This window comes from Pleurodeles waltl, chromosome 6 (genome assembly GCF_031143425.1).
Source record: "Pleurodeles waltl isolate 20211129_DDA chromosome 6, aPleWal1.hap1.20221129, whole genome shotgun sequence".
Taxonomy (NCBI): Eukaryota; Metazoa; Chordata; class Amphibia; order Caudata; family Salamandridae; genus Pleurodeles; species Pleurodeles waltl.
Genome location: NC_090445.1, coordinates 628,540,716 through 628,561,018, shown reverse-complemented (window position 1 = coordinate 628,561,018; position 20,303 = coordinate 628,540,716). Strand labels below are relative to the sequence as shown.

At 48.4% G+C, this 20,303-nt stretch overlaps 1 protein-coding gene across 2 annotated transcripts in view; it reads left to right on the top strand.

Annotated features, from left to right (window-relative positions):
• TSPAN2 (tetraspanin 2) overlaps positions 1 to 20,303 on the top strand; it is a 716,196-nt gene that overhangs the window by 517,211 nt on the left and 178,682 nt on the right. For both annotated transcript variants that reach the window (XM_069238961.1, XM_069238962.1), the window contains exon 5: positions 7,507 to 7,605. In XM_069238961.1, the coding sequence (XP_069095062.1) occupies positions 7,507 to 7,605 (99 nt within the window). The remainder of the gene's footprint in view (positions 1 to 7,506; positions 7,606 to 20,303) is intronic.

Below are 20,303 nucleotides of genomic sequence, written 5' to 3'. Positions count from 1 at the left end.
CCCTTTACCAATCCAGCCACGGGCCCATCCATCTGGCCCATCAAGACTCACTCTCATTTCATCAGTCCATAAAACCTTAGAAAAATCAGTCTTGAGATATTTCTTGGCCCAGTCTTGACGTTTCAGCTTGTGTGTCTTGTTCAGTGGTGGTCGTCTTTCAGCCTTTCTTACCTTGGCCATGTCTCTGAGTATTGCACACCTTGTGCTTTTGGGCACTCCAGTGATGTTGCAGCTCTGAAATATGGCCAAACTGGTGGCAAGTGGCATCGTGGCAGCTGCACGCTTGACTTTTCTCAGTTCATGGGCAGTTATTTTGCGCCTTGGTTTTTCCACACGCTTCTTGCGACCCTGTTGACTATTTTGAATGAAACGCTTGATTGTTCGATGATCACGCTTCAGAAGCTTTGCAATTTTAAGAGTGCTGCATCCCTCTGCAAGATATCTCACTATTTTTGACTTTTCTGAGCCTGTCAAGTCCTTCTTTTGACCCATTTTGCCAAAGGAAAGGAAGTTGCCTAATAATTATGCACACCTGATATAGGGTGTTGATGTCATTAGACCACACCCCTTCTCATTACAGAGATGCACATCACCTAATATGCTTAATTGGTAGTAGGCTTTCGAGCCTATACAGCTTGGAGTAAGACAACATGCATGAAGAGGATGATGTGGTCAAAATACTCATTTGCCTAATAATTCTGCACTCCCTGTAGTCACTATGGCTTTGGTTTCGTTTACAACTTTGGACAGTTGTGGTCCCAGAGAGGGTTTATGACCTTCTCTGGATCCACTATGCTTAATGGAGAGAGAGTCCATGACTAGCTGAAAGCATTACAATTGCCTGCTCAAATTGCACACCTCACAGAGAGTGATTATGTCACTGTCAGCAATAATTATGAGAATGAAGTGGCTAGATACTGTCCTTTGAATTCTTGTGCATTCAATTGGTAATAGCTAAATGAGGGATCAGATGAGACAAATTACAATCTCTTATTGCCTGCAGCAGATAAATGGGAGGATGTGAAGAGGTTACAAGAAGAAGTGTCAGAAGCTGATCAACAGGGTTGGATTAGGTAAGGATGTGTCAAACGAGATGAGGATGATGCTTGGGGTTCAAGTGATAGAAGAGTTGTGATGCATAATAGTTTGTTATCAACTATGGTGATGCATTGCCACAGTCCAGCTCATGTGGGACATGATGCAGTGGTAAGATTATTCCAACAGACATGGTTTAACCTTAGGTTTAGATTGATTGAAGAGGCTGTATGTCACAGATGTGTTATGTGTCAGCATATGAATGTAGGCAAACTGCAGTAACAATGAGTCACATAGGCAGATCAGGAGGTCCTTTGAATTGGATGCATTTGGATTTCTTTGAGTTACCTATGGCAATAGACTGAGATCTGTCTTGGTTCTTGTATGCATTTTCTCCCATTGGGTTGAAGCCTACCCGGCCGGGAGATATGACATCCTCACAGTAGCAGATTTGTTGTAAAGAACTGATTCCACGTTTCGGGTTCCGGACTTACCTTGAGTCAGACCGAGGGACTCATATTGACAGTGAGGTCCTAACCTTGCTGTGCATCATTGCAAGTAGAGCAAAGACTACATTGCAGTTACAGACCAGAGGCTTCCGGTATTGTCAAGCAAGTCAATGGAATATTGAAATCCGGACTAGCTAAAGTATGTGCTTCCACTTCACTAAAATGGCATGATGCACTGTCTCATGTGCTGATGAGCCTTCACAGTACTCCAGACAGAAAGACAGGACTATCACCCCATGAAATGCTTACAGGGTGAGCCATGAGATTACCAGCTGTGCCTTCAAATGCACTTGTGAACATTACAGATGACATGGTCCTTTTCACTGCAAACGACTGGCTGATGTAGTTCATTCTGTATCTTATCAGGTTGGAGAAGCTGCAGTTCAGCTGCAGCAGGACCAGTTCTGTGACCTGTGTCCCGGAGACTGGCTTGTGGTGAAGAAGCACATTAGTAAGTCATGCTTGGAGTCTCAGTGGAAGGGTCCATTCTAGGTTATTCTCGCTACCACAACAGCTGTGAAGTGTGGAGGCCTCCCCAATTGAATTCTTGCAGCACACAGTTGTAAAGTTCCAGGTTCCCTTGTTGAAACAGTACCTGTTCCTGAAGGGTGAGTTACAGTGAGACAAAGGGAGCAGATTAGTCAAGCTGTTGTGGATCAGCAAGTGACTGAAACAGCACATGTTTGGTCTGAGGGGGGTCTGAGTGAGTCAACAGGTTAAGTTGATACAGAAGGGTTGAGGAGAGAGAAGTTGACTGTACAAAACTCAGATATTAACAAAGGGCCTAGCGCTGTAGTAAAACAAGATGTGCCTGGAGACCGCTGGCTGAGAGAACATACTGTGCCTGAAGTGCAAGTTCCACAAACTATTCTGGAAAACATTGAGGAACATGGCTGAAGTGACAGTGATGGTGAAGGGCCAGTAGTCCAAAGAACAGAGAGCGCAAGAGTGTCCTGACACAGGTACGCTGCACCTGAATGGACATACTTGGTGGCAAATGACTGGGAGAGAAAATTTGGAAACTTTTGTTTTAACAATCCGTATCCAGATAAACCTCCTTGAACTGATTTGAGTCATAGAACTGAGTTCTGAAATGAAATTGCCACTTGATAGACTGAAACATTACACTCTGGATGTGATTGCTAGTGATTTTGAACTGCACGTTTATTATGGGACATTTATAGATTGTAGAGAATAAAGAAGAGTACTCAGATCTGAGTCTGCGGAATTCATCGTAGGTTTGTCATTTAGAGGAACACGGAGTAGGGTTAAGGATGACTAACAAAGATTGCATCTAACATTGAACTTTGATGAAAAGATAGTTGCTTGCTTCTGCTTTGCTCAAATGAAAGACTGAAAGAGACTGTTGCTGTAGCCACAGCTGCATTTTTCAATAAACAGTCTGAAATTAAAGAATCCATGGAATCTAGAAACCGTAATAGATGCAGATACCTATGTACAGGAGTATTAGTAGTAACAATTATAGTAATGGTTTCTTTGCTTACAGGATTGAGACTACCTACACATTCTAATATAGGAAGCAAAGATTACCCAAGCTGTTAGTGATAAGAAACATTAAATAGATAAAGAGTTACATGTAGATACTTCTAGAGGAGATCTTTCATCAAATGTGTATTATAAATTGCTTTACGAGTTCATTGACACAATGGATGCAAAGAATTGTTACGTTTGTTACGAAAGTCCAACCTGATCCGAACTTTCTGTTCCTAATGGTCACCCCTCCCAAGTTGGGGCAGGGCTTCATGGGATCACGCAGACCAATAGCCAGGCTTATAATACACTTTGTAAAGTCCTGACGTCGGGTGTATTCACCTACCCCTGGTCGTGCTCCCGGGCTATTGGTCTGCGTGATCCCATGAAGCCCTGTCCCAACTCGGGAGGGGTGACCATTAGGAACAGAAAGTTCAGATCAGGTTGGACTTTCGTAAGTGACTGGTGATACTTCTTTGACTGTCAGTTATAGTTTGTAAGAGTCCACTTAATCTAAAGTTGGAGAAGCTTAGAAAAACATTAGGTCCTGAAGAAGCGTCATAGGATCCTTGTGGACCACAGAGACGCGAAACATGTTGACCCTAATTTAAGGTGGGTCTGGTAGTTTCTAACCTCCTTCCTTCCTTTTTCCACATTCAGTATTAGAGAGTGGTTGAGCATTATCTCTACTTCACTCCCTGGATATATTTTTAATCTTGGCCATCACCCCATACAGATAAATAAAAATAGTATTTAGTAGGGGTCCTGAGCCAATTTTAGTTAGTTGTGTTTGATCTCTTCTCCCCTTATTTTGCCCTCACTCACTTGTGGGGTACTAGCGGCATCATCGATAAAAGATCTCCAGCAGAGAGCCCCCCTACGGGGGGTGCCTGTTAGACATTGCAGCGCCGGTCTGACGAGGAGCCCGTCCGATGATGAAGCATGACACCCATTAAGGTGTGTGAGGACTCTTGCTCCTAACAATTAGGACTCCCTAGTTTTCACCTTGTCTTTTCTTTCTAGCCTTGGAACAGTGTTTTTCATTATAAAGTAACTTTCATCGGAGGGTATACACTGGACCATTAATCCTCCGGATTCCCTTTATCTTTTTGCACTTGTTTCAAAGTTCAACCATGCAATGGGGTAGGCATTGCCTGAAGTGATATGTTCAGAGTAGGTGTTTCCTAACTAAATTTGTGACATTAACTAGGACTTTGACTGGTTGATTTGAGAGCAGAAAGGAGTGGATTCCTTTGGACTTTGAGAAGTACAGACCTCAGCTTCACTGAGTGTGGCTTTGGCTTACACTAGATTCGCTAGAAGACCCTTGACCGAGCTTCCGATATACTGACTCCTTCACTTTTTACTTACTTTTTTATCTTCATTAGTTACATTCTTTTTGCCCCAAAGAACTTTCTCCGAAATCTTTTTTATCTCGTTTTTGCTTTTTTGGATTTGTCCTCATGTTCTTTATTGGATATTTGCTTATTATTTTAGTCCTTTGGAAGAATCCTATTTGTCCACAGCTAACTTACTAATATGTCTTTGAAATTACACTACTGTGTAATAGATTGCACTAGCAATTGTTTTCTGAGCATCAGATGCTATTGTTAATATTTTGCATTACCGTTAACAAGTTCCTTGTTTGCCTTATGCTAATTTGTTTGAACGTTTCCCCCTGTTTTGGCTACCCCATTGGCATTCTGTATCTTTACAGTATATTTATGAGATTTGTTTACATTAACCTGGGTGTTAACTTGTAATAAAACCATTTAGCTTTATTTACGACTTCAGTGTGTGACTAAACGAGTTACACTGTTCAATGTTGATTGACTGTTGCCATGTTCCCTATTTGAACCCTTTGCATTGACACCAAGGTTTGTTGACCTCGAACTAGACCATAACAGGTAAAAGCTTCATCACAAGCATTCCACATGGTGCAGTGGTGCCCTAACTAGTTACACAGACCTCTGTACAATGAATAGCTTTCCTGGAGTTCGACCTAGAGTTTGGCTAGTAGCCCAGCTTTGCAGTTCAACTATGGTCAGTCCCACCGTGTCTCAAACATGACAAATCACTCCCCTTTCAAAAAGAGAAATCCTGCCTGATATCAGCTCTACCCTGTATCACAAATTAATTAGGGCCTGCGGTTTTCACTCTGCTCTCCAAACCCATGGCGACCATCAACAGATTGATTTCTGTTCAGGCTTTTGTAAGCATAATAAGGAACATCAGAGAGGTTCTTCTCTTTACAGGTGATCAAGGGCAAAGTGGTGCTATATTTTTGCTGGGCCTCCAAGCTGCATTTTAACACCACAGTCCAATATATGTCGACAGTGTGTGATTCCATGTGACATTGAAGATGTCATATGAAATCACACACTTTAGTTTTGTAAAGGTTATGTGGTTAAAATCCTTGACATATGACAGAAGTAATATATCAAGGTTTTTAACCACATAATCTTCACAAAAACCATGCTCTAGATCATACTTAGAAGTTGATCAAATCTCAGGGTTTTTGAAAACTAGCTGTCATTCACATGTATTGTACTAGAATGAGTGCCAGACAAAGTTCAGGCTAGAAACACCCCACAATGAATTGCGGAGTAACAAGTATGTGGTTCATATAATTTTACCTTCCATCCTAGGACATAGTGAGAGGGCTTTGTTCCTTTATTATTCACAGCAAGTTTCTTATTTTGTCACTAGGTATTGGGATGAGGAAAGGCTTGGCAATCTGTATGGAGATTGCTGTATTTGCACTGAGTCAAAGGTTACTTTTATAGGTGAAGTTTTACTACTTTTTTGGTAAACCGGTCACTATATATATCTAATAATATCCTGATCCAAAAATTTAACAAGTTAAAACCTCTTAGTGAAATGAGAATGACAAGAAAAACTGACAGATACATAGCAGACCTGACTCCGGGCCCCCAGACCAAACTAACAAACCAGGAATGCTTTTGAGGAGTGTCACACCCCAAACATCCCTGCTGAAGCTACGTCCCAGCCTGTCCCACCTGATTTCTGTGGACGACCAGAAAGTCCTGGAATCCCTATCTTGGGATCACTTATTTTAAATGTATTTACACTGCAAACAAGTCAAATTGGTGCATGTCGGCAGGGCTTTATGTTTCTAGTCCTCACCTTTTAGTAATCACTTTATCAAGTGACTGATGGCCCTATGTATTAAGCCAAAGTCGCAAACAGAACAATGTATGCAGGCAAACTAATAGGGTGTGTCAAACCATGGGTCTGGCTTGGCTCTAAGACTCCATGCATGAGCTGAGTCGTGAAAACCATTCGGTATGTATACTGCGCAACAAACATAATATAAAATATTGTACAAGCTCTTAAAAACATGCAGAAGCCTTTCACTTTAGCACATCCGATTATATCACTGCATAGACAGACATTTGTTAAAACTTTTTAGAATCATTCATGTATCGACCCCAATGACAATTTTGTGTACTGAGGCAAGTCAGTAGCTCTGTAAACCCTAAGCGTGGTCTAGACTCTTATTATTTGGAGCAGCATTACAGTCAATCAAATAAAACAGGTGCGCATACAACGCACGTCTTGAACTGAAGTGTTTAAAAGTGCGCTCAGATGTGATAATAAAGAAAAAGGAGGCTCTGTGAAATAAAGTATTTGCGCAGGATCACACAATTTGGATAAGTAGGAAATCTAGCATCAATTCCAGGCTATCTGGTTTCACATTTTGAATATCTCATTCACATCAAAAGTCACTGTTTTGTTTTTCATTCTTGGCTCACATCAAAAATTAAAGCTGACACAGAGATAGAAGACTCGACTCGGGCCCCCATACTTAGCTAGGAAGCCAAGAATGCATTTATTTGGCGAAAGTGTCTCACCCCAAATGCCCCACCCCTCAAAGCTACACCGCTGACTGTTGTATGCTAATTTACAGTTGAGGAAACATTTCAAGCTAGGCCATTTTGCTGTGAAGTGAACATCAGAGGAAAATGTATTAAACCTGCTCCTATGTGACCTGTACCTGTCAGGATCCACCTGTTGTACTCCGGGGAATAAAAGGTATATTTAAAAAAAACATTTGTTGTACTTTGTAAAAGGATACGTATGCCGTACCTTACCTTGAGTTAGGCAGGCACTGCTGTGACTTGTACACCAGCATTTACAGCAGTTCCTGTCCCTAACACAATCACTATGGGGACATAGAATTATTTTACATCTTACACCAGTAACACAGGGAAAAACCATATGCTGATGGCGCAGTAGTTAAACTCTGCATGCCTTGAATGGCTGTTGCATTGTGTGCCAAGCACCAGTCACAAACACTGTATTTCTACAGTCCATACTGGGCTCCATCCTCTAATAAATCCCTTTTAAATGCAATAGAATGAGTGGACCTAAAAGTAAAAGCCAAACTTATACAGTTTCCAAGAGGTTCGTAGAAAATGCTGTTTCATAATTTTCCTCTTTTCTTTAGGCTATTGAAGAGTTTCAAAACATTTACACTGAAGCACTTGATGACTACAAAAATGGGGTAGAAGGAAGTAATACAACTCTTCTGTCTTTCCACAAAATTGTAAGTATTCTACATGCTACTGTCTACCAATTTGCCTTATTATATAACTGTTATCATAAAAACAATCATGTTTAGTCACATGAACCTGCCGCTTCTGTTTCAAAATTTGACTGATTACTTTTCACGTGTTTCAGGGCAATATTAGGAATATATATTTATAGGAAAAAGCAGCAAACAATTACGAATTTTTCAAAATATTTTTCATGAATAATGGGAATGTTGAGCCTTTTTAGGTCTGGCTTGAAAGTGCAGTCCCACGTGTTTTGCATTCCGGCAGACAAAGCGCTGTTGACTGAAAAGTCAAGGTTTATTAATGGTATCACACATGCCATTTAGCCAATTATCAGGTATATGTCAATGTTTATATAGCAGCCGATGTCATTACCGACCCTGTGATGTTGCTGGTGGCTTTGGAGCCCCAAAAAAGGTCCTTCAGCAGAGTCGCCCATGAAAACACACAGCTGCTAGCCCATGCTTGTGATTGTGGTCTTTGCAGATGGTATGTGGGGACCAGAAGTCTACTAAGAGGTGGCAGTATAGTCAAAGCAACACTGTAAACTGCACAGAACAGAGCAGTGGGCCTTGAATATGAAAAGCTGCTTATGGAGAGAGCCTTCTACCAGGGTATGAGTAATACCTCTTGTGGGATGTATGCATAACAGTGTATTTTATATTGACAGGCAGATATCAATGCTTCTGGCTAAAGTGGAATATAACCTATGGATTGTCAGTAGGGGCCAACTAATCCTAATGTCTGTCATGAGAGAGGTTATTCCCTAAGGCTTTCTGGTCAGACACTATTTGCCCTAGATTTGCAAGTGGGTTATGCTTAATGGATTCCCTATGCTGTTGTTGCTGTTGGATGCTTGATCCTACACAATTCCGAGAATGTTAATAGTGTCTCAGGCTGCAGAGTTTTTTTCTCTTCTCTCAGTAATATGTCATATAATGTAATCATGACTTATGAGTTAAAACCATTTACTGAATTGAGAACAAGAACAAATATGACATGGACATAGCAGATCTGACTTGGGCCCACAGACCCAACTAACAACCCAAAAATGCAGTTGAGGGGTGACACACCCTTGCTGAAGCTGCTCCCCTTCCTGTCCTGCCCATTCCACCCGACTACAGCCACGGACAACACAAAGTACTAGAGTCCCTGCCCTTGGATCACCCATTTATTTATTTATTTTTCCAACTGTGTTTTATTGGTTTTACTTTTCACATAAATAAGGAAAGAACACTGCAGGAGTCTCAAGCTCACATAAAAGTGATCCCACATAACAAAGCTGCAGCATTTTCCAAAGATTAGCTACATCATACATGTCATGTTAGGCATCAGGAGTGTACAGCAGTCGGTACATAATACAGCATGAACCAAGCCATCAAGCCAGTTTCTTAATGATAGACAGAACAATACCACACTTGGGGCCTCATTACAACATTGGTGGGCGGCAACCGCTGCCCGCGAAGTTGTAACCGCCGTGCGGCCACCAATGCGGCTGCACTCCCACGGTGCCCATTATGACATCCCCGCTGGGCTGGCGGGGATGTCGGCCGCAACATGGGAGCCGGCTCCAAATGGAGCCGGCGGTGTTGCGGCTGTGCGACAGGTGCAGTTGCACCCGCCGCTCTTTTCACTGTCTGCTGTGCAGACAGTGAAAAGCTGTGTGGGGCTGTGCCAGGGGGCCCCTGCACTGTCCATGCCAAAGGCATGGTCAGTGCAGGGGCCCTCAGGGGCTCCGCGACTTCCCTTTCCACCAGCCTTTCCATGGCGGTTCCTACCGCCATGGAATGGCTGGCGGGAAGGGGACTCGTAATCCAGCCCTGCCCTGGAGGATTAAATCCGCCGGGACCAACGTGGCGGAAAACCGCTGGTCCCGGCGTTTCAACCGAGGTGCTTCCGCCACAGTCAAAATACGCAAGATTTCACCACCAGCCTGTTGGCGGTGCAATCGCCAAAACAGCCTGGCGGTCTTTGACCGCCAGGGTTGTAATGAGGGCCTTGGTTGCTACATCGCTTATAGAATTATACTCAAATCAGACGAAAATCATACTCCATCATCCAAGCTGGTATCAGAGCTTGAGTCCCCTTCATCTTTAAACTTATCAAGCAGCAGTCCTCAAACCATTATCTCTTCCGTCGTCCCATCATTGGAGCGTGAAGGGCACATATGGGGGGTCATTCTGACCCTGGCGGCCGGTGGCCGCCAGGGCCACCGACCACGGGAGCACCGCCAACAGGGTGGCGGTGCTCCCACGAGCATTCTGACCGCGGCGGTTCAGCCGCGGTCAGAAGCAGAAAGTCAGCGGCTCCCGCCGACTTTCCGCTGCTCGGGGGAATCCTCCATGGCTGCGGAGCGCGCTCCGCAGCCATGGGGATTCTGACACCCCCTACCGCCATCCTGTTCCTGGCGGGTCTCCCGCCAGGAACAGGATGGTGGTAGGGGGTGCCGCGGGGCCCCTGGGGGCCCCTGCAGTGCCCATGCCCATGGCATGGGCACTGCAGGGGCCCCCGTAAGAGGGCCCCGCAAAGTATTTCAGTGTCTGCCATGCAGACACTGAAATACGCGACGGGTGCAACTGCACCCGTCGCACCCCTGCAACTACGCCGGCTCAATTCTGAGCCGGCGTCCTCGTTGCAGGGGCATTTCCTTTGGGCCGGCGGGCGCTCTTTTGGAGAGCGCCCGCCGGCCCAGAGGAAATGTTAGAATGGCCGCCGCGGTCTTGTGACCGCGGTGCGGTCATTTGGCGGCGGAACCTTGGCGGACGGCCTCCGCCGTCCGCCAAGGTTAGAATGAGGCCCATGATGTTCTCCAAGTTACCCCCCATTCAATCCGGTCTCTTAGCCAATGGGCTGCCACCGGCACCCTGGTTCTCAACCACCCAAAAGACACATGACACTTAGCCCCAAGGAATGCAAGCATAGTGAGTTTATAGGCGATCTTACGTCCATCTGGCCTCACCACCACTCCAAAAAGGCAAGCTATCGGAGTCAGAGGAATCACCAATCCAATGACCTCTTCAATATTTGGCACCACCACCCTCCAATAGTTCTGAATCTCGGTGTGGTTGTCCCAATCTAAAGTAAAAAGGTAGCACTCTTCTCCCCACAGCACAGGCATTTAGCCGCCCTGGAGGGCTACATCCTATTCAGTTGGAAAGGAGTCACATAGGTGTGGTGTAGAAAGTTGAAATGTAATAACATAAACCTTTTATTACAAGATACCATTCGCACGAGCTCAGATGCATATGCCCAGTCCGCGTCTGTGACTGGCTGTTCCAGTTCCCTCTCCCAGGCCCACCGTGGTGCATAAGGTTTGTTCAGCATGTCCCCCCTGAGCACTTTGTAGAATAACATGATCAGGTGCTGCCCCTCACCACACGGAAGCAGGCCTCCAAGTACCCGTCGTAGCTCTGCCAGAAAGTCATTCCACACCTCTCTTTCCATACTTTCCAGCTTGGCATAGTGTAGAAAATGACCCGGCCCCACTCTTCTTGAAAAGTAGGAAAAAGCTTGTCTGGGTATGTGTTGCCGACCACCTGCCAGCCCCACCTTCCATTGTTCCATAGACATATCTGCATCAATTGTCCAGGACCCTGCGAGATCTCAGAGTTGCAGCTCCCTATCAAAAGGAGCCCTGCAAAGTACTTTTTGTAGCACCTTTTCCCAAATTGTAACTGTAGTCTTCATCAGATATGGGACCAGTTGCTCCGACCTGCTCCCCGCATCAGTAGGCATGCCAACGTGTCATCTCCAAGCAAATATGTAAACAGCCTTTTCTCCAAATTATCAGACTCCCTAAGCCACCTTGCAGCCTGCAAGTGTGCCCCAAAATAGTAAAATTGCACAATTCGGAGGGCCAGCCCCCCATCTTCCATGTCCCCTTTAAGTGTTGACAGCACTACCCTGCTACGTTGAGCAGCCCAGGTCCTGGAGATTAACAAACTATCTAATTTGCAAAAGAGTCGAGGCACAAGTGGGAACATCAAATTCTGAACTAGGTAGAGGCAGCATGGGAGGAAGGCCATTTTTGCTATGGTTGCCCTGTCCATCAACGACAGGGGGAGTATGTTCCAAAATGCAGTAGAGTTTTCAAGGTCACCCACTACCCTGTCCAGATTCAGACACCAATCAGTGGCTTGAGTGAGTGTGACCTGTATGCTTAGATAAATGAAATCCCTCAGTCTCCCAACAAAGTCACGCATTTGGGAGTTGGGCAAGGGGCTTCCCAACCAACCCACCAGCGGGGTAGTAACAGTGACTTTTGAATATTGACTCTGAGGCCAGAGACCTCACCAAAGTCCATCAGAAGCTGTATAAACATAGGCACCGACTGACCAAGAGAATGAACATAAATCAGCACATCATCTGCATATAGCGAGAAAACACGTGTGGAGCCATCAACTCAAATCCCCTAAAGTTCCAGCTCCCTACCTAGTAGCTAAGCAAGGGGCTCGATTGCAAGTGCAAAGAGGAGCGGAGAAAGAGGACATCCCTGTCTGGTCCCCCTGCCTACCGCCCATGACTCCGAGAGCTCGCCTCCCACCTTAACTTGGACTGAGGGCTCTGTGTACAGGAGTCACACCCAAGCACAAAAATGAGGCCAGAACCCCATACTCCTTAACACTGCCATCAGGTAACTCTACTCCACAGTATGAACATCTTTTTCTTGGTCCAAGGAAACTAGGGACATCTCACTATCATCTCCCATGGTTTCATGCAGTATGTGGGTGAGTCTACACAGGTTGAAGGTTGCACTGCATGCCAGCATGAAGCTGCAATGATCTTCGTGAAACAGCTCCCAGATTATACCCCCCAGCCAGAATTCTACACAGGAGCTTAACTTCAGATTTGAGCACAGTGAGTGGCCTATATGAGGAACGGCCTGTGGGATAACCCCTGGGCTTCAGCATAGGATACACAGGTCCTCATTACAATATTGGCAGTAAGTGCCGCTTATCGCCATGCTGACTGCCACCAACATACTGTGACTGCGGTGGTATACCGCTACCCGTATTATGACCCACACATAGAAATCCACCACTATAAAGACACACACACAAATCCTCAAGCCCAAAGGTCAGTGTTAAAATGGCGGTACCAAAACCCACACGGTTATGCCAACAGAAATACGCCCACAACATCATGACCCACGAATCACCGCAGAAGTCATTCAACCATGGTAAACCATTGGCGGTACACACCGCTGCGCTCAAAATACACGCACACTAACAAAACAACACCACATTGGACAATTCAAAATACACACACCTGACACACATACACACACCACACCCACACCAATATAAAACACACACACACTACCCACAACCCTTTACGACCCAAAAATTTTGGCAAGTGAGAGAGAGAGACAAGCCAAAAGCACCCACTGAATCTGAGCCAAAAAAATACCATCACCCATACACCATCCACGCACCTCACAGCACACACCCCAACACATCACCCCACACACCCTCACACACCACTCACACTACACCCATGGCACCACAAATACACCCCAGGTTCTCAGAGGAGGACCTAAGGATCGTAGTGGAGGAAATCATCCGGGTAGAGCCACAGCTATTCGGATCACAGGTGCAGCAGATGTCTATTGCAAGGAAGATGGAGCTATGGGGGAGAGTCATGGACAGGGTCAGTGCCGTGGGACAGCACTCAAGAACAAGGGATGACATCAGGAAGAGGTGGAATGACCTACGGGGGAAGGTACATTCCATGGTAGCAAGGCACCATATAGCAGTACAGAGGACTGGTGGTGGACCCCCACCTCCTCCCCCACAACTAACAACACGAGAGGAGCAAGTCTTGACTATCATGCATCCTGAGAGCCTGGCAGGAGTGGCAGGGGGACTGGACTCGGGTAAGTCAAATCTTTACTACTTTATCCCCCCCCCTACCTGCATGACATCACAAACAATAACCCCTACCCTCACCCCCATGACCCCTCTACCTCACATATACCCCACCATCACAACCCACCCATCCCAGTACCAAGCCCTGCATGCAACACCAATACATGCACCCCCATCACAGACCTGCATGGGCACCCATCACCACAGCATGTACACTAGTGACAAACCCTTAGCCAAACCAAGCACTACTCACACAAGCCAAAGCTGCCTTGCTAATAACAACCATAGAGGGAAAGAAATCCATGTACAAGATGGCACACGTAGATACAATAACACTGCATTTACATCCCCACAGGACCCCCACTCAATGTCACCAGAGAGGAGGTGCCAGCAACATCCAGTTCCCCCCGAAGAGGCCCACAGTGATGACAGCAGCTCTGCACGCCTGGATCACGATGACCTACCTGGCCCACCAGGGACCTCTGGACAGTCAGTGACCCTGGCACAGTCTCAACCCACCACAGAGCCTCCCCCCTCAGGAAACACCACCACAGCACCCACCCAGTGGGCCCATCCTTCTGTCCCCAGGACACGCCAATCAGCAGTGTGTCCACCACTACAGGGACCCCAGGCAACCTCACATACACAGGAAGATCAGGGACCTGGGGTCAGTGGCTGTGTGCACACTTTTCAGAGGACAGAGGCACCGGCCAACAGGAAAGCTGGGAGGACTGCTGTGCGACAGGGGGAGGACAGACCCAGGGAACCGACTCTCCACGAGGCACTCACCAACATCCTGGAAGCATACCACCATTCCCAGGAGACCATGGGCCAGATACTGGCCAAGCTGCAGGAGACCCAGCGGCTGCAGGAGAGACAGTACCTGGGGATCAGGGAGGACCTGAGGGACATCCACACCATCCCGGTCACCATTGCAGGGGTGCTGGCTGACATGGCCAACACCATGAGGGAGGCAGTGGCACACCAACGGGCCCCTGACACTATCCAAACCAAAGAACAGCCCTCCACCTCCGCCGACGCTACTGGACAGGAGGCCCTGCCACAGGCACAACAGGCCACCAGCACCCCACCCCCTGCAGAAGGAGAACCACCCCACAAACGGTCCCTGCAATCCAGGCGGAAGCCAGAGAACATTGCCAAGACCCCCGCCAGGAAATACGACTCTCCTGATTGTCACCCTTCTGTCCCACTCTGTCACCCTGTCCACCTTGAACTGCCATTGCTCCCCTTTCTATGCCCCCTTGGACAATGCACCTGTGAACAAATAGACTGGTCTCTACCCTGGACTTTCCTCCATCAGCAACCCAGCCCATTGCAATACCCCCTGCACTTATTATCACATAAATAAACACCCTTGGAACAAAATCAAAGATGGAGTCTGGCAATTGTGTGACACATGTATTAGTTTCACAAACTGTAAACATTGCAATTCAAATGTACTGTAATATTTGCATAGGTATGACCTGTAGTGGGTAGCAGTAAACACACCAGGAGCCAGAGTGGGGCACAGAGATCTGAAAATAGAGACGCCAAAGGGTACACTAAGTAGCCATAGAAATAGGGAAATCAGGCTGCCATGTTCAATGTCAAACACAAAACTGCAATGGAATGTTAAGTTACAGTGTCTTACCTCTGTGTCACTGGAAGTACTGTTGAATGAGTGTAGTTCTGTTGTCCACATCTTCTTCCTCTGCCTCCTCTTCATCACTGTCCACAGGCTCCACCGCTGCCACACAACCATCCCCAGGCTCATCCTTCTGCAGAAAAGGCACCTGGCGTCTCAAGGCCAGGTTGTGCAACATGTAAAATGCAACGATGATCTGGCACACCTTCTTGGGTGAGTAGTACAGGGATCCACCTGTCAGATGGAGGCACCAGAATCTTGCCTTCAGGAGGCCAAAGGTTCTCTCAATGATTCTCCTTGTTCGCCCATGTGCCTCATTGTAACATTCCTCTGCCCTTGTCCTGGCATTCCTCACTGAGGTCAGTATCCATGAGAGGTTAGGGTAACAAGAGTCACCTGCAAATATTCGAGGGATACCTGTTAGCCACACACTCATCCTTAGGGCCAAACCCACACCCATATACCTACATCAACTGGGTGGGGACCATGGGCTCACCTATTAGCCACACCTGGTGCCTCTGGAGTTGAGACATCCCATATGGGATGCTGCTGTTCCTCAAGATAAATGCATCATGCACAGACCCAGGATACTTGCCATTGCCATGGGAGATGTACTGGTCCACCAAACACACCATCTGCACATTCAGAGAGTGAAAGCTTTTCCTATTTCTGAACACTTGTTCATTTCTCCGGGTGGGTTGGACAGATGCAAAATGTGTACCATCAATGACGCCAATGAGGTTGGGGATATGTCCCAGTGATATGTCCCAGTGCATAACATCAGTGGCCAAATCCTCCACCTGGGGGAATACGAGGTAGCTGTGCATGTGTTTCAGCAGGGTAGACAACACTCTGGTCAGCATGTTTGACAACATAGGCTGTGACATTCCTGATGCCATGGCCACTGTCGCTTGTAAGGATCCACTTGCCAGGAAATGGAGCACTGACAGGACCTGCACTAGATGGGGGATACCTGTGGGGTGGCAGATAGCTGAAATCAGGTCTGGTTCCAATTGGGCACACAGTTCTTGGATTGTGGCCCTATCAAGTCTATAGGTCAGGATAATGTGCCTGTCCTCCATTGTTGCCAGGTCCACCAGGGGTCTGTACACAGGGGGGATGTCTCCATCTCCTATTCATCCTCAGCAGTTGAACTCTAGGTTGAAGAACGGTGAGCAGAAGGTCATATTCACAGATATATGTCAAAATGTACATGCAGTTTTTGCTTTACAGAAACAGTATGTGTACTCGTAAGTCAGTTGATGTGCCAATGTCTGCTGTGACGCAGTTAAGTGCCATGGCCTGGGCCCCCCTGAAATGGCGGCTACCTGACTTGTGAGGAGAGACAAGTGGAAAGGAGGTAATTCTGCTTGCGTTGTGCACTGTTGCGGTCGGCAGTCGATGACCGCCACGCAACACTGCATTGGTTATCATTGGTCCCTATGGGTTCCAGGATCCAATGGCGATGTACGCCAGCATTTATGGTACGCACCGCCGCAGACAAGACTGCCATTTTCTATCTGTTCACTCACTTGCTACCTGACCTTCAACAGGAGAGGACCTACACTGCAAGTGCTGCTGTGACCTGTGTCTGGAAGCGACAATGGCTCGAGTATCTGGGGAAAGGGCCCCTGCCTTCACTTCGGAGGAGTTGGAGAGACTGATGGATGGGGTCCTACCCCAGTACCCTTTACTCTATGGTCATCCAGACAAACAGGGGAGTACACTGTGAGCATGATGCGTGGGGCATGAATGTATGGATTGCTGGGTGTGTAAGCCTCGTGTAGGGTGGGGTCTGAGTGGTCCTGGGCAGAGTGCTGAGTGTATGGTGGGCAATGTATGTGCGTAAGGGGATGGGGGATATGTTGGGCCATGAGTATAACAGTCCAGACAGTATGACTAATACCTTTTCTGCTGTATTTTTTCTGCAGGTCAGCGCCCATGAGAAAAAGGGTATTTGGCGTGTCATCGCTAAGGAGGTGCGGACCCTGGGGGTCCTTGACAGGCGGAGCACCCACTGCTGCAAACGGTGGGAGGACCTGCGCCGCTTGGCAAGGAAGACAGCGGAGGCCCAGCTGGGGCTAGCCTTCCAACGAGGACGGGGCGCCCGTTGTACCCTGACCCCCCTGATGTTCCACATCCTGGCGGTGGCTTATCTGGAGTTGGATGGGCACTTCAAGGCATCACAGCAGCCACAAGGGGTTGAGTACAGATTCAGAATCATGACTTTGCACGCGTTAAGGTATTACCTGGGTGGGGGATGTGGGCTGTGGGTGCCCCCAGGCCAGGGCGAATATGGCAGGGTATGTTCAATGAAGGGGCAAGCTCAGTTGCACTCCAACCCCAATATTGTTAGTGGGCATCTACTATTGGGCAGGGTCTTGTGGGTTTCAGGGGTGCAGCTAATGGCGTTAGGCATTCTACCCCATGGCCTGGTGACTAGCAGTGTAACTGGTAGTGCATGGCCTAGTGCATAGGGCTGTTCCCTGTGAGTTGTGTATGCCAACGGTAGTGTTGTTGCTGGCACTGACCAAGTGTATCCTCTGTCTCTCCCCCCCTTTTTGTTTTGTCACCCTGTCCTTGTGTCTTGTGTGCATTGGCATCATCTGGTGGAGGAGCAGAGGCACCGGCGATGGAGGGAGCTGCATCCCACATGGGCCTGGAGGCCGAATCCACTGACGGTGAGAGCACCAGTGGGATAGAGGGCGAGGGGAGCACCACGACGGAGACAGGAGGGGACACTACCGACAGCGACACCTCATCTGATGGTAGCTCCCTGGCGGTGGTGGACACCTCTGTACCCACCCCAACTACAGGTACAGCTGCCACCCCCCATACCAGCATCACCCTCCCAGCAGCCCCTCAGCATGTTTCCCATGCCCGCTCAACCAGGAGGGTGGGCATCTCCTTCACCCCAGGCACATCAGGCCCTGCCCCAGTCAGCCCTACTGACCTCCTGAGATCCCTCTTTGTTGGGCAGTCAACCATACTGAATGCCATCCAGGGTGTAGAAGAGCATTTGCAACAGACAAATGCATACCTGGAGGGCATTCACTCTGGCGTGGCGGCCCAACAGAGAGCATTCCAGGCTCTGGTCAACACACTGATGGCAGTTATTGTCCCCGTTTCCAGCCTCCCCCTTCCTACTTCCTCTACCCAGTCCCAATCCCCTCAACCCCAGCCTATCCCAGGCACACCTTCAGACCAGCAATCACCCAAATCAACACACAGAAGTGGCTCCGGCAAACACAACTACCACACTTCATCTCACAGGCACTCACACAAGCACCATCCACGAGCAGACACACCAACATCCACTGCCTCCAATGTGTCCCCCTCCTCGTCATCCACCTCCCTCCCAGTAGCATCTCCACTCACACCTGCATACACTACATCCTCATCCACTACCTCCATCACCAGCATGCCTATCACTACACGCCCCTCACTGGCAGTCACCACCCCCACATCCATGCACACATCCCTTGTGTCCTTTCCCACTGTGTCTGTGACCCCTCCTCCCAAAGTACACAAATGCAAGCACACAAACACCCAACAGCCATCCACATCACAACAGCATCCAGCCCATGCACCTGCACCCAAACACAGCAGACTGACACCTCCTACAACCACTCCCTCTTCCTCCACTTCCAAACCTTCACCCTCTTCCCGCCCCAGTGTCCCTAAGCTTTTCCACGCCACCATTGACCTATTTCCTCCCCCTCCCCCCGGTCCTTCACCTCGGGCCAGGGTGGCCAGAACCCAGCCCAGCACCTCAGCCACCCAGTCCACGGCCCCTGTGGTTTCTGAAGCTACTGCAGGTGTGAGAGGATCCAAGGAGGCACCAGTCAGCCCAGCCAGTGTGCCAACACCACCTGCTAAGGCCAAGAAGGGGACACCACCCAGCAAGGGGAAGGAGGCAAAATCAGCCAGCAAGGGCAAGAGAAAGACACCAGCTGGCAGAAGCAAGGAGGCACTGCCATCTGCCAAGGGCAGGAAAGGGAACACAACACCAGCCTTGGCACTTCAGCCGTCCGAAGCTGCAGGTGAAGGCCTGCAGGCTACCACCACCACTGCCAGCACCGCCACCTGCACCGCGGCCAGCACCTCCACATGCCCCGCCACCAGCAGCACCTCTGCCAGCAGCAGCAGCCCCAGTGGGCAGCTGTCCGAGGCTGCAGGTGAAGGCCTGGAGGCTACCACCACCACTGCCAGCGCCGCCACCTACAGCGCAACTGGCATCCACAGAGCAACCGTCACCACTGGCAAGCAGTGTGTAGTGATGACTACATGGGCTGCAGTGCATCCTGGCCCCTGCAACACCTGTCGGTGTGACACCCAGGTGAGAGAATGTGACCTTGCCCTATCCAGGATGAAGCACACTGGGCAAACGGCCCCCTCCAGAACCAGTGGAAGAAGCCATCCACTCGCCGCATCCTTCCCAGGATGAAGCACACTGGGCACAAGGCCCCCTCCAGAACCAGTGGAAGAAGGCATCCACTCACCCCCTCCCTGCCAGGATGAAACACACTGTGCACAAGGCCCCCATCAGAACCAGTGGAAGAAGGCATCCACTCACCCCCTCCTTGCCAGGATGGAGCACACTGGGCACAAGGCCCCCTCCAGAACCAGTGGAAGAAGCCATCCACTTGAGAGAAGGTGGCCTTGCACTCCCCAGGACCAAGCAGAGGGCAAACCACCCACTTAAGAGACTGTGGCCTTGCACTCCCCAGGACCAAGCAGTGGGAAAACCACCCACTTGAGAGACTGTGGCCTTGCACTCCCCAGGACCAAGCAGTGGGCATGGAGCCCCCTCCAGGCCAGTGGTGTTGTACCATCTTCCGGCTGAGGTGCCCCCCATTCCCTGTCCCCCTGAGGTGCCTGTGTGTTTTCGACCTGATGCCCCTGCAGTGTTCTCTCCTATTGAAGCAGGAGTCAAGTGTGGCCTTGGCCTATGTGTTTTGGCCCAGTGGGCCACGGACATTTTGGAGTGGGCATTGTCCCTCCTTTTGTATATATTGTACATACTGTTTATTACTTTGAGACCGTATTTTTCAAAATGTATAATATTACACTCATTTTACTCCATTCCTTTTGGCCTTGCGTTATTCCTGAGGGTTACGCGGTGTATATGTAATGTTGCTGCATCTGTTTGTGTGTATGGTGTTGGGGTTGGGGG